Source organism: Botryllus schlosseri, chromosome 6 (genome assembly GCF_051294905.1).
Source record: "Botryllus schlosseri isolate E-star chromosome 6, Bs_hap1, whole genome shotgun sequence".
NCBI classification, from domain to species: domain Eukaryota; kingdom Metazoa; phylum Chordata; class Ascidiacea; order Stolidobranchia; family Styelidae; genus Botryllus; species Botryllus schlosseri.
Genome location: NC_137241.1, coordinates 1,687,295 through 1,700,446, shown reverse-complemented (window position 1 = coordinate 1,700,446; position 13,152 = coordinate 1,687,295). Strand labels below are relative to the sequence as shown.

The 13,152-nt window shown below is 43.4% G+C and overlaps 2 protein-coding genes across 2 annotated transcripts; both read right to left on the bottom strand.

Annotated features, from left to right (window-relative positions):
- Positions 1–1,995: 1,995 nt before the first annotated feature.
- On the bottom strand, positions 1,996–6,760 carry LOC145440798 (uncharacterized). The gene is made up of 2 exons (XM_080318545.1): positions 4,390–6,760; positions 1,996–4,228 (listed from the first exon to the last, which is right to left on the bottom strand). The coding sequence occupies exon 1, from the start codon at positions 6,020–6,022 to the stop codon at positions 5,111–5,113; it is 912 nt and encodes a 303-aa protein (XP_080174671.1). The 5' UTR covers positions 6,023–6,760; the 3' UTR covers positions 1,996–4,228; positions 4,390–5,110.
- Positions 6,761–10,888: 4,128 nt separating this feature from the next.
- On the bottom strand, positions 10,889–11,992 carry LOC145441999 (N-formyl peptide receptor 3-like). The gene has a single exon (XM_080319967.1). It carries the CDS (start codon positions 11,990–11,992, stop codon positions 10,889–10,891), a length of 1,104 nt encoding a protein of 367 aa, XP_080176093.1.
- Between the last annotated feature and the right edge of the window lie 1,160 nt (positions 11,993–13,152).

Sequence of the window (13,152 nt, the reverse complement as noted above, 5' to 3'; positions counted from 1 at the left end):
TAAGCCCAGTACCCTAAATTGACCAAGATATCAATTCATTAGGGTTGAGTACATGGTAAATGTCGATAATGCAAGTCTTTCGCTTCGACGATTTTACGCGTACGCTCTATACTCTCACACGCTGCGTACACACACACGTATACAATAACATACAGTCATAAAAGCTGGGCGTTTACGCAAGTAGCGGGGAATCTCGAAGGACTGGGGCTGCGGGCCGCATTGTCATGCACGACGGGAAACTGCACCCGGCCATATAAAATCCTTTCGCGGCCCGGCGTGATTCTACGGTGTCTCAAAGAATGCCAACAACTCTCGAAGATCTCAGAGAAGCGCCAAGTAGTGTCCGTATTTTATTCAACCTACGCGACACGCGAGATTTATTCGCCGAAACTTTTGTGATCGACTTATTACCAATACCAAAAAAGCTACCCAAGCCGTACGCCGTCATTAAAAATTACAACCCGAACGCGAAGGGGGGCTCGCATTGGATCTGTATCTTCGCCGACCGAAATGGTTCGCACTTTCACGACTCATTCGGGATTCCGCCTCCGAAGAAGGAGATCTGGGTTATTTGGTGCGGACAATTACGCTTTCACTAGTGTGCAATTACAGTCCTTACGTTCGTTCGTGTCTTTCCGATGAAAAGTTAGTGTCACGCTCGTTTGATTATACAGCTGATTGGTCTGCATCACAGTTTATATAGTCCAGTGATCACAACACATCGAAATTGCAAGCATTCCAACGACTAGTGATGAGAACCCATCGTTCCTATCGAAAAATAATCGATTTTCCCGAATACCCAACCATCTGACGGTTATAATATTAACGCATTTCTCGATCCTATGGAGTAGCGGGATAGCGCAGTGGTATAATCCGCGACTGCCAACACCAATGGGTGCGGGTTCGAGTCCGACCGAGGTCGGCTTCGGAATTCCGATCAGAGTTGGATCAATTGTAATTTGTAATTGTAATTGAATGTATTTAATTACATTTTTCAATGTAATTGTAATGTAATTGTAATTAAAGCATTTTTATTTTGTGTTATTGTAATTGGACAAAAATTTTGCCCAATTACAATTTCAATTACATTAAATTGTATTGAGACCTGACAAGCACAACATAAAATAATTAACTTATAATGCATTCTCTTTTAATGTCGACAAGGAATTTGGTGGATCCATTCGCGGAATCCCTTGACTGCGCCCTTGCGGGCGAATTTTTTTATTTTTACCGCTATGCTGGCCTCGGCTGCCATTGTATACAATTTTTAGATTACTAACCAACGGATGGATTCGCAACACGTGACTCACGATTGAATACGCCGAGAAGCGAACTGCTGAGCCGGCTAAAAGCAGCAGAATTGATAGTCCCATAGCTGGCGATCCAAGCGTCGAAATTTGATATGTATGGTCCTAATCGAAAGCTAGCGTCGCACTGATTCCGCAATAAAAGTATATTTCCAGGCAATGGTACCATCCCAAAATATTCGTGAAAGTCTGGGAATCGGCATTGTTCTGAACAATCGCTGGGCGTAATTGGTAATTGTTGTGGTCATGCTGCTGCAGCGCTCTCACTTTTCAGAACAGTCGGCCTTAAACGGCTATTTTGGAGCAGTTACATTGCCCTGACGAGATTGTATTTTGTATTTTCGGAATTAGTACATCAATAGCTTACGATAAAGACCAGATGCATCAAATTTGGACGCATGGATCGCCAGCTCTAGGACTACAAAGTTTGCTGTTTTTAGCCGGCTCTGCAGTACGTTTGTCGGCGCATTCATCCGTGACTCACATCTTGCGCATCTATCCGTGGGTTGGCAATCTACAATACAATTTCGGATCACGATGCTGCATCGGTACTTCATCTGGCTAACTAACCAGACCACTGGATATTATATAACGTCTTATCTGACAAAGCACGGTTTTTTTTTACCCCTCATCCTAATTCCTACGTCCCTCGATAAAAATAATATTATTTCTTTAATTATATACTATATACGCAAATCCAACACGTGCATATATTATAATACTTTTTCAACGACATACTGCACCCTATCCTTAATCCTAACCCATAGGAAATTAGGTAAATAACATTTTACATTTCCAATTACCTGAGCCATAATTACCGAGCATACAGAACACGCTTATATTATGTCACAAAGACATCTTACATAGCATACTATGTACGCACATAAACGCATTTATTACTACACAATCTGAACTAGACTTGAATTGTTGTTAAATACTGTGACGGTGTGGCTGTGTCGTGCCTGGAGCAGTAGATAGCTGACTGGCGACTGGCTGGCTGTCTTTAGGTTGGCGACTTCTTAACTCACAGTTTCACTCGGTACGGATGTATTGCAGCAGAGATACGTTAGGCGCTGAGGTGAATCTCAGATCTCAAGGGCCGTCACAGAGAAACGTGGGTTTATATACCCGAAAATGCGTAACAATGAATGCGATTGTAATGCGTTAGCCAATGAAAGCGGGTTGGTAAAGTTCTAGTGACAGGAAAAAGGCAGTACTCTAGCTAGGACTATGTTCGGCGTAACAATGCTTACAAAGCTTGAGCAACACTAGCAGAGATAGTAGAGTTCTACAAGTTGTCATGATATACTAAAATCCTAATACAAGCAAAGTATATTTCCTTCATAACGGATGCCTGACGTTAGCTAGGGACATTGGGTTAAAAGGACCAGCGGTTCGCTACACCGACCCCCCTTTGAGAGGGAGCGGAACTAGGTGACGTGGAAGAGTCAAATTAATGAATTACCGTTGTCGGTATCCGCCATGAAGGAAGATAGCGAATGCGTGGATTTAAAGCTAACAACAAATGCAAAAACATGCAGTTATGAATGATTGATGGACCGAGTGAATTTTATATTATTACAACACACTACTAGCCTACAAAAAAGTAGCCCATGCAGAAACAACAATAAAGAGGTAATCACCCACGCAGGGGTGGCAATACGATAGTTAAATCGATCGCGCCGCGCGTGGGGGCAAGGTTCGTACAAAGTCACCATGCTGAGTGACTAATGAGTCAATATGTGCAGGACCCTCGACGGTACGTGCTGGGATGCTGGAATGGGCTGGATCGGTGGTTGGTGTCGCTACCAAGCCATGAGCGTGTGGCGTCATAATGCATGCGTGTGGACAGTTGAATCTCGGACCTCGGTATCGAAACCGGGCGATTCGCGCTAGTCGTCTTACTCCGTTGCCGTATGCTGCTGTACTGTCGTGACCGTTGTACGTCGGTGTCAAATCCCGGAGGAATCGGTTCGTACGAAGCTTTGAGGCGAACGTGGAGTAACAACTGGTTGTTGAAGTCGTGCGTTTGAGACAGGGCCGTGAGCTGTGCGTCGTTCGGCTGTCGGCAATGGAATGAGCGAATCAGTAGAGGTTGTGTCCACGTGTCACGCTGTCCGAGTGGTAGGCATGATTGACCGATCGCAGTTATATATCCTGGTGGCCCAAGCATCCAATGTCATCTCCAATGAGCGGCGTACCGTCGTCCGGGTCGGGAATTGAGCGGTAGGCTGAAAACAAGCTAGGCGCCAGCATAACGTGATAAATAATAAAAAAAAAGTCTAACGATTACTAAGCCTAGACAAAGTACAGAAGATACAGTACATGAAACAATGCAATTACCATAGCCTAATAACCACAATCCAGGCGGGGCAGCCTATGTAATAAACGGGAGTGAAGGCAGTGCCCAGCATAGGACAGGACGCTGTGGCCCGTCATTTCACCCAAGTCGGATCGACCGATGATGAGTGGTGTAAGCCTACTGAAATGATGCGCGCGACAAATGCGTTGCTCGCGGTTTGTGTCGCGTACGGAGGACAAATCTCGCCACATGGGATAAATCAGGGGGTTGCGCGTCTAATTAAGCATGAAGATGGCCCTAACGACGATTCGAAGTAGCGCGTGCAATCGTAACTGTGGTAGACCATGCTATAATGATGCATGAATTTTGAAGGTATAGCGCTGTGCCGACCGATATCATAAAGAAGCGGCCACTGTAAGTATAATGTGTATACGCAGTGTTGTCAGTGGTAGAGTAACCCATCCATCACACCTGTTCGCGAAATGGGGGTGTAAAGGTGAACATTCTCATCGGGCGATAAATGAACATTATATTAACCGGTACACGATACATAGCCAAAGATTCAGATGTGAGTCTAACTGTACCAAATCCTTCTCCAGACTTCATGCGACCCCGATCGCTCGACCACGGAAGGCGCATCTCCACGCGAGTTTCATCATATCCGCCAGCAGACACTCCGAAACCGCGCCATGGCTACGCACCCGCCGGCATCAGCGAAAAGGGAAGATGAAAAATCCCTAAGACTGCCTTTGGGGCAGCGGGCTGCTAGATCGGGGTCACACGTGTGCACATAATTCTGAAGACGTCCTTGGAGCTAGGGTGTTCACTCTTACTAACGATGAACATATGCCGAGTGTCCCGGAGCACTAGATGGATCCTCAAATGTGTCGTGAGCAAAGTTCAAACGTTATGAACAGACGGAGCTCAAAAGACAGTCCTTGTACTTAGGCAGCGCTAGTTACCTGACTAGGTTACGTCACGATAATACTAAGATTCGAAGAGAGGATAAGACACAGCGGGAGGTTGATATGGCAGTTAAGTGATAGCGATCCTGTGGCTAATAGATGATTAGCGAATGCTAGAAAAACTGGCTGTTTGTGTAACTAGGGCGAAAACAATGAAAGCAAAAAAAAAGAGAGCACATAGGAAAGAGATTAGACATGCTGTCCGGCTTGAAGGTGGAGAAATTAAAAAGATAGGAGCTCATTCGTAAATTCGTCGAACAGCTAGGTTGTTTCCGAACTGTCTGCTGTGAATGAAACTGGTCGCATTACCACGTGCTCTGAGACGGTGTGACTGTGTTGGTGTGGACAGCGTTAACGTGTTGGACATTGTCCGACATTTGTGCAGATAGTATTCGTGCCATCCCTAGTAACTCGTCGAGAGACTTCTCGCTCACATGAAAGAGTAATGCTGACTGCAGGCGCTGGTCAAGTAAGGAATGAAATGTTGATTTCATCATGCTCCTGTTGGATTCGCTATCTTCATGGCCACTGTGGTACTAAACTACCGTGTCGTATGCCTGTTCCGGTGTTAGGTTACCTGTCCTGGCAACTTTTAAAAGGTTGCTGAAATTACTTGCGAGGCTGTCGATTGGAGTATGGAACCTATGCATCAGCGCTTTTTTGGCCAAGTCATAACTATTAGGATCCCGTGTGTCGATGGGACCGCCGAGTGCGCGTCGTATGATATCGGGCTTAATGTTTACAACGAGAAAGCAAGATCGCGCATGTTGCGTGAAGATGCCGTTCGCTTCAAACGTTAAGTCTGCGATTTCGAAAAATTGCTCCGGCTGGTGAACGTCAAATTGAACACGTGGTAGTTTGTTAATCACGAATGCCGTTTCTCTACGTTCGGTAGCGATGCGATCATCGCTCGATGTGGAATTTTCCAATAAGGTTGGGGGTTGTCTGCGTCGTGTTGAAAATTGTGGCTGTTGTTGTGACGATCCAGAGTTTAGTGCGACTGCTACCGGTGTTGTATGAGGCGTGGCGGTGCGCGGCGCGTCCTCATTAATTGCGACCGTGGGTGGTATATCATAATGTTGAGCGATACCACGCAGCGCGTCAAAATGTGATGTGCTATTGCGCGGACTGTCGAATGGCGAACCCTCTGATAGTCGATTACTAGCGGTTTCCCCCACTGGAGGTGGGACTGCAGTTAATGTATCGGAACCCGCGGCTGCATCCTGATTACGTAATGCATTAATACCTGATTTGTGCGCGTAGCCTGAAAGTTTTACAACTCGCGAACCCACGTCATGATGAGTGACCGAAGTTTCGGGCGAATCCATAAGGGGAACGCTCGTGCCAGCGGCCCGTCCGCTGCCGGAACTACCTTCGAAGTCTGCGTTTCCGGGCAGTTCTTCGTTTTGGATAGTAATTATGGTATCTGGATTGTCGTTACTAGCCATAGAAAATGTTGAAATATATGCACGGACACACTTCTATGTTAGATGATAAGTAGGATATGACAGAAAGTGAGCGATACTAGTCAACAGTTGTTAGCCTAAAGGTATGTCGAAACACTCTTGTGGCGCACTAGCTTATTCCCACTATGCCGAATATGAACAATGAACAGGTTACCGGGTGTATAATGATGATCCCGTGGCTCCTGATGTCGATGGCGAACGTACGGTCTTGCAATATCCTGAGGCTTTGTGAGTTACCGAACTCAGGGCAACATGTGACGGTGTGGCTGTGTCGTGCCTGGAGCAGTAGATAGCTGACTGGCGACTGACTGGCTGTCTTTAGGTTGGCGACTTCTTAACTCACAGTTTCACTCGGTACGGATGTATTGCAGCAGAGATACGTTAGGCGCTGAGGTGAATCTCAGATCTCAAGGGCCGTCACAGAGAAACGTGGGTTTATATACCCGAAAATGCGTAACAATGAATGCGATTGTAATGCGTTAGCCAATGAGAGCGGGTTGGTAAAGTTCTAGTGACAGGAAAAAGGCAGTACTCTAGCTAGGACTATGTTCGGCGTAACAATGCTTACAAAGCTTGCGCAACACTAGCAGAGATAGTAGAGTTCTACAAGTTGTCATGATATACTAAAATCCTAATACAAGCAAAGTATATTTCCTTCATAACGGATGCCTGACGTTAGCTAGGGACATTGGGTTAAAAGGACCAGCGGTTCGCTACAATACGACGCTACATTGTCAAGGATCACGGTTGAATTTATGATTATTCAATTACATGTTCAACAGCAGCAATTGTAATTGTAATTGTAATGTAATTGAAGCATGCAAGGAGTAATTGTAATTGAAATTTGATATTTTTAGCATGGAGTTATTGTAATTGTAATGTAATTGAAACATGCATGAAAGTAATTGTAATTATAATTGAACTGAAATAATATAATTGATCCAACTCTGATTCCGATACCCTCCTCCTCGCCACCTCATCCGCGTAAGTGGTGTGGTGGCTTACAAAAAGCCTGGAGGTGGACCGTGCTATAAGTCGGCAGTTACGGGGAATAATGAACAATATCGGTAGTAGTCGACAAACCCCATGAATAACACAAAACAAATAGACTCTTCGGACCTGAATCGTACGTATAAATATCGTGTAAACGTGGAGTTTTTTATATTAATATGATTGAAATATAAATTGATATATCCCGTTGGAGTTGTTGACGGGTAAAGTTGTTATCTTTGTCGGATGGATAAGATTTTGTCAATATACTTCTTTTAGTTCCAAATCTGATAGCACTGATAACAGCTGTCCAGACAAACGGAATTCCGCCAAAGTTTCGTTGAACGCAAATTTTATACAGCGACACCCACATTACGGCAGCAGAACTTGACGTGGTCACGAATCGATTCCAGACCCAGCGCAGATTTATCCGTTTTGATTTAAATCGGACTGGAAGCTAAGTGTCATTGAGTTGTATTTATGCTACATTTTACCATCAAAATATCTGGAAATTACCGGACTTTACGTACCAGCCGGGGTTTTTCGACTTTGATTTGGCAACCCGAGTCGGGGTGGAGTCAGATTTCGAAATATCCCCGCTCATCTTTGCACCTCACAGAAAGAAGGCTAGATCAGTGGTTCTCGAACTTTTTCACCTCGCGAAACGGCAAAATGTCGGAAAATATTTGGTGGACCGGTGGACTTTCAAAAATTGGAATCAACCCCGAATGTAATGTATGCAACCAATTTTTGCAAGTATAAGGTGCTAGAGAGCAACATTTTGAAGGAGCGTAATTAATAATGTTCACGATGGCATCTATGAGATTTTTCGTTAGTGAGTCTGCTGAGTCGATGTGAAATTTCCTTGCCCAGGTAAACACGCTACCGCTGAGAGACGTCTACAGTGTATGCGTCGTAGGACGTGGATTTAACGGTCAAGGTCAACTCGGATAATATTCTTCTCATCAGCAATATCGAGAGAAGAAGCATTTCGGTGTCGAACCTTGTCACCGTGTTACGTCGCCCATTGCCGTTGACACCAGACGTAGGATACTCTGGAAACTGCTAATATAATGTGCTGCACGAAACAGCTATTTGTTTGTTTGTTTTTTGGGTATTCATGCTGTTTATCGACTACGATGGTCATTTACATCCGGCCGATATTCTTCTTATTTTCCGTAACTGCCGAATTATAGCACGGTTCACCTATAGGCTTTTGTAAGACACCGCTGACGCGGATGAGGTGGCGAGGCGGAGCCTAGTTAAACCTCCAACACTTAGGTATCGGAATTCTGAGAGGATGAAAAAAGTATAGCAATATAGACGCAATTACCAATATTATTGAACGATTCGGCAATGAATCATAAAGCAAAATCGCGCTACGCGCAATTAGGCTACATAGACTATCTGCCTAGACTGGGCAAAATGAATGTACTCGCAAGTAGGCCTACAGCTGAAAACATTCAATAAACTGTAGGGGCCCAAGACCAACGTTTTTGACGAAGTGCTTTTTCGGCCCTGATTTTGTGGGTGGCGAGGTGTAGCTGTTTTCGAGTGGCGAGATAGCGGAGTGGTATAATCCGCGGCTGCAACACCAATGGGTGCGGGTTCGAGTCCCACCGAAGTGTTGGAGGTGTACATAGGCTCCTCCCCACCACCTCAACCGCGTCAGCGGTGTCTTGCAAATGCCTAGAGGTGGGCCGTTACGGAAAATACAAAGAATATCGGCCTGGTGTAAATGACCATGGTATAGTCGACAAACACCATGAATACCCCCAAAATAAAAAAAAATAAAAAAAACTTTGAATCATGTGACTTATACTTCGAAAATTCAATTTGACTTGAATTGTCACTAGACTCGTGACTTGACTTGACTTGACATGACTCGACTTGACTCGATTCACCTCCAAAAAACGAGTGACTTGACTTGACTCGAGTCAAAATGTGCAATGACTCGAGATGACTCGTGACTCGAAGGTAGTGACTTGATCCCAACACTGCAGTATGTACATCGAGGGAAATCCACCTGTGCCGCATATGATACTTGCTTCTTTGCACGACCATGTACGTAATGGCAAATGCGGGATTTCATATTCTGTGGCAATTATCAGCGGTTTTCTTGGGTCATTTATACCTAATTTGGGGTCGCTGAATACGTATCCGACGGTATTTTTGCTCTATCACATCACGTTTTTGAGATATTATATATGTTAAATATCTCTACTTTTTTGAGGTACTCAAGTAGATTTTGCTACTTGCAGTACGTACGGAAGTAGTAATGTTTTACAACTACTTCAAAATCTACATGAACATTATTATGGATGAAAAAATGACATTTGCAATTTGGTTTTTGTACAGCAGAAAATAGTTTAGCGATTGTATCGCACCACCATCAGGAGTGAAATTGTCATAAAAACGCGTGAAATAGGCTCTGAATCACTGTAGCTGAGTACATATTTTTTTAAGATTCTACCCATGGGTGGTGTCCTTATGGTCGTTTTGCGTTAGCTGCGACTATACATCTTGCGATTTCGTATGTAAATACACCTCCGACTAACTGCTGAAAGTATGCATACACCCACCGCGGCCAAATATACTCAGACATTGAATGACTTTTAGTAATCCTTAGATCTTTCATTTTGTTTTCCACTTGAAATAGTTCACATGTCTTAGAAATTCCTACTTCGAATTGTATTTGAGTAGAAATGTGAGGCGTTACTTGTGCTACTTGAGTAGCAACGCCATTTCTACCGACTAGTTCAGAAGAATTAGCATGACAAGCACAGGCGGCGACCAAATTCTTTCAAGTTATCACGATATGCACTTTTTTCTTCCGAAAAGCAGACATCCTGTTTCTTTTAATGTTTCTAAACAAGCTTAAAAGGCCACATAATTGGGTCATGTATACTGGAGTGAACAATTCTATTTTACATAACATACCATCAATACCATGTTTATTGTTTGCAAGCTTTAACGTGTTACGAAAGAGCAGTGTGCTGTCACAAAATGCATTTACCGATTACGTCTGCAGGACAGATGCATAAATATAGATAACGTTGGTAACTAAATTAGGAACGGAGCTACTATTCACAATCTTCAAGCGACGAATGGCACATAAAGATGATAACAGCTACCGACTAAAAATAGTTGCATCCACATATAAATTTATGGGTCGAAAAGAGGCCCTGATCGAAAGAAGATAGCAAACGTTGAGCCAGCAAAAGATCTGCTGTTATTGGCTGAACATGTCGGGGTCAGAGATCATCTTCCAATTTTTGATCAATCGGTAGGCTACCACATTTCCCCTACCGCTTGTTTTACTGCCGTCCTTGAAATATTGGGGCTGGAGCGGCGGACCTATGGAATCTAAAAAGAGGCGGTGCAGAAAAAGGTCAAGAGCCACTGTTATACAACGTTAGGAAAACTGTAATATTCAAATAAGTGGTAAACTTGTAACCATCACAGTAAAAGCTTTCGCGCCCCTTCAACTTGTTTAGCCTATACCAACTTACAATCATGCGTTCTTAGTAATCACCAGTTGCAGTCAGTAACGAAATATTTGTAATATTCCAAGTACTTCCCCCAAAGAAATTGCTGGCTTGCCCTACTTCCGAAACCGGCGATGATTTTTGATAACTGCTACAACTACTTCGCACTTTGCACCTTTTTAGGCGAGGCTACGCCTGAAATATTCAATTTTACTTACTTCATAAATACAAACTTTCAATATTACTTTAGTGGAAGTTTACATCGTTAATCTTTCTCCTATTTGAGTACAAATGATGAATACTTTGATCCCTCAAGGACTCAATAAATCGACACATCATTTCAAATATGAGAAAGTGATACGGTCCAAATTTATGACACTTTTCGTCCGTTCCTAGTCCCGTTGTTTTCCTCCATTTCTATTCTTTCCTCCTTTCCAGGCTGCTGATTTCCGTCGTTTTCGTTTGCTACCGGTTGTCGGCATCTGCAAAAGATACCGTGCAAAATACGCTTGGTGGACTCGCGTATAGTCTTTGAGCCGAGATTGTAGATCACTGGGTTGACGGCTTCCGTGAAGCTCAACATAAACCGCGAAGTCAGAAAGTAAACCGTGTGGAAGCGAAGACTTTGACTTTGTCTTTCTCTTGGTACAACTATAGCGATATAGATCATCTTGGGAACATAGCCGACTAGGAAAGAGCCAGTGATCAGAGAAAGCTGAATCAACGCCTGCTTATCTTGTTTACGGAGTTGGTGTTTTCCTGAAAGTTTCCGTCTTTTCGATTTCTGCACAAGCAGTGACACTGCAATAGCAATGCAAAGAATGATGATCAAAGTTACTGGAGCAAAGGTCATCAGCACGCCATCAAGGAGATTATAAACACTAACAATCCACACTTGGTCGGCTTCAAAAATGCAATTCATTGACCCGGAGTATGGATAGTACCTCACATCCAAATAATGCGCCGGAGTGGGTGCAAAAACTATGATCACACCCACCCACAATGACATGGTTATTTGCTTTGCCCGTTTCAGAGTCATAACTGTGTTAGCTCGTTGGGGGCGGTGAATAGCGTAGATTCGCCAAATTGAGAGAGTCAGCACAAGAAGAACCGTCACAGCCCGTGAGACATTCAGTATAGGATACGTCATCTTGCAAATTGCTCTGTTCCAAGGATAGTCTTTCCTCATTGCCAAGTACACAAGCTGCGTCGTGAAGAAAGGCGAATAAAGAATGGAGATGATATCCGAACAGCATAAGGCTATGATGATCACGTTCAGTGGCGTCTGCTTCATTTTGCAAAGAGCTATCAGTATGATAATATTGGAGACGAGTCCGAAGACCCACGTTGTTCCAAAAGCTGTAGCAATCAAATATAGCTCTGTGGCGCCGTTCCCGAAGAGACCCTGGGGAGACGCAGTAGTTGCTAATGATATTGTGGTGTTTGCTGCGTGTTCCGAGGTAGAGGTATTCATCTTAACAGTGCAAGATATAGGGCATACGCTAGGCCTTTCAGCTTGATTTTTTTGCTCGTTAGACTAAATATGCAACTATATATTCAATATATTGTAATCTTGAAAGTATTAACAATGTAAATATGCTGTACAGTTGATTCACAGTAAAAGTTCGTCATCGTGATTAGACAAACGTTTGTAGCCTTCTGAAGTCGATTTGATATTGCAATTAGCTCATCAGTTTTCCTGGAAGCAGCACTGCAGTTTGAAATGTATTTGCGGTCATGTTCAGTAAAATTCTGAACAACAAGCAATTCGCACGAGCTTACACAGCACTCATGCAGTAAAACGGTTATCAATCATATTCCACTATTATCTCGCACACTCCGTTACTTTCTGATAACTATAACAGGGGATGAATTATATTTCAGTGTAGCTCAAACATGGGTGGTAATTACAGGCCGTGGCGCACCAAGCTTACTCTTACGGGAAATAAGTCTCACTACTACCGAAAATATTCGGGTTCATTTCAATATGAATATACTATTAAATTGTATAATAATAGTAATAAGAGACGTCGCAATGGAATTCAAGAAAATGTTGCGATGCAAAATAAACATTGTACCGAATGTCATTGGACCTCAAAATGGAATGTGGAAAAATGTGGCGATGCAAAACAAACATTTTACCGATAGTCATTCTTGCTACAGGGGTCGTAACCGAATAACTCACACATCCAACAGATTCCGGGTAACGTTCGATTCGACATGATCCAAATGATCACGTTATTGGGCACTGAACATATTCTTCGGAAGGCCTTGAATGCACCTTTTGACTAAAATAACACTTGTGCTCAAAAATCACAGAATCATCTCTGTAACTTCGATACTTCATCTTCTATCATCTCTTCTCTGCTCCGCGACCCTTGCCAATTCCTCATCTACTGCAATTCTGTAATCTGATCTCTGCCTGTCTGGCATGGGAATAAAATTTTTACTGTAGGGTATTATTCAACAAAACACTCCAACGCCACCATTTTCCTCTAGGGGCAGGTTGCTCACCGGATTATGTGTGTTTTCACCAGTTTTACTGTGATTCAATAATATAATAATAATAACCCTTGCAAGTTTTTCTTCTACCGCAATTCTGTGGTCTGAACTCTTCATGTATTGCATAGTAAT

What these genes read in the sequence shown, in the direction of transcription:
- LOC145440798 (XM_080318545.1), bottom strand. Translation starts at nt 6,022, where the DNA reads ATGGCTAGTAACGACAATCCAGATACCATAATTACTATCCAAAACGAA.
- LOC145441999 (XM_080319967.1), bottom strand. Translation starts at nt 11,992, where the DNA reads ATGAATACCTCTACCTCGGAACACGCAGCAAACACCACAATATCATTA.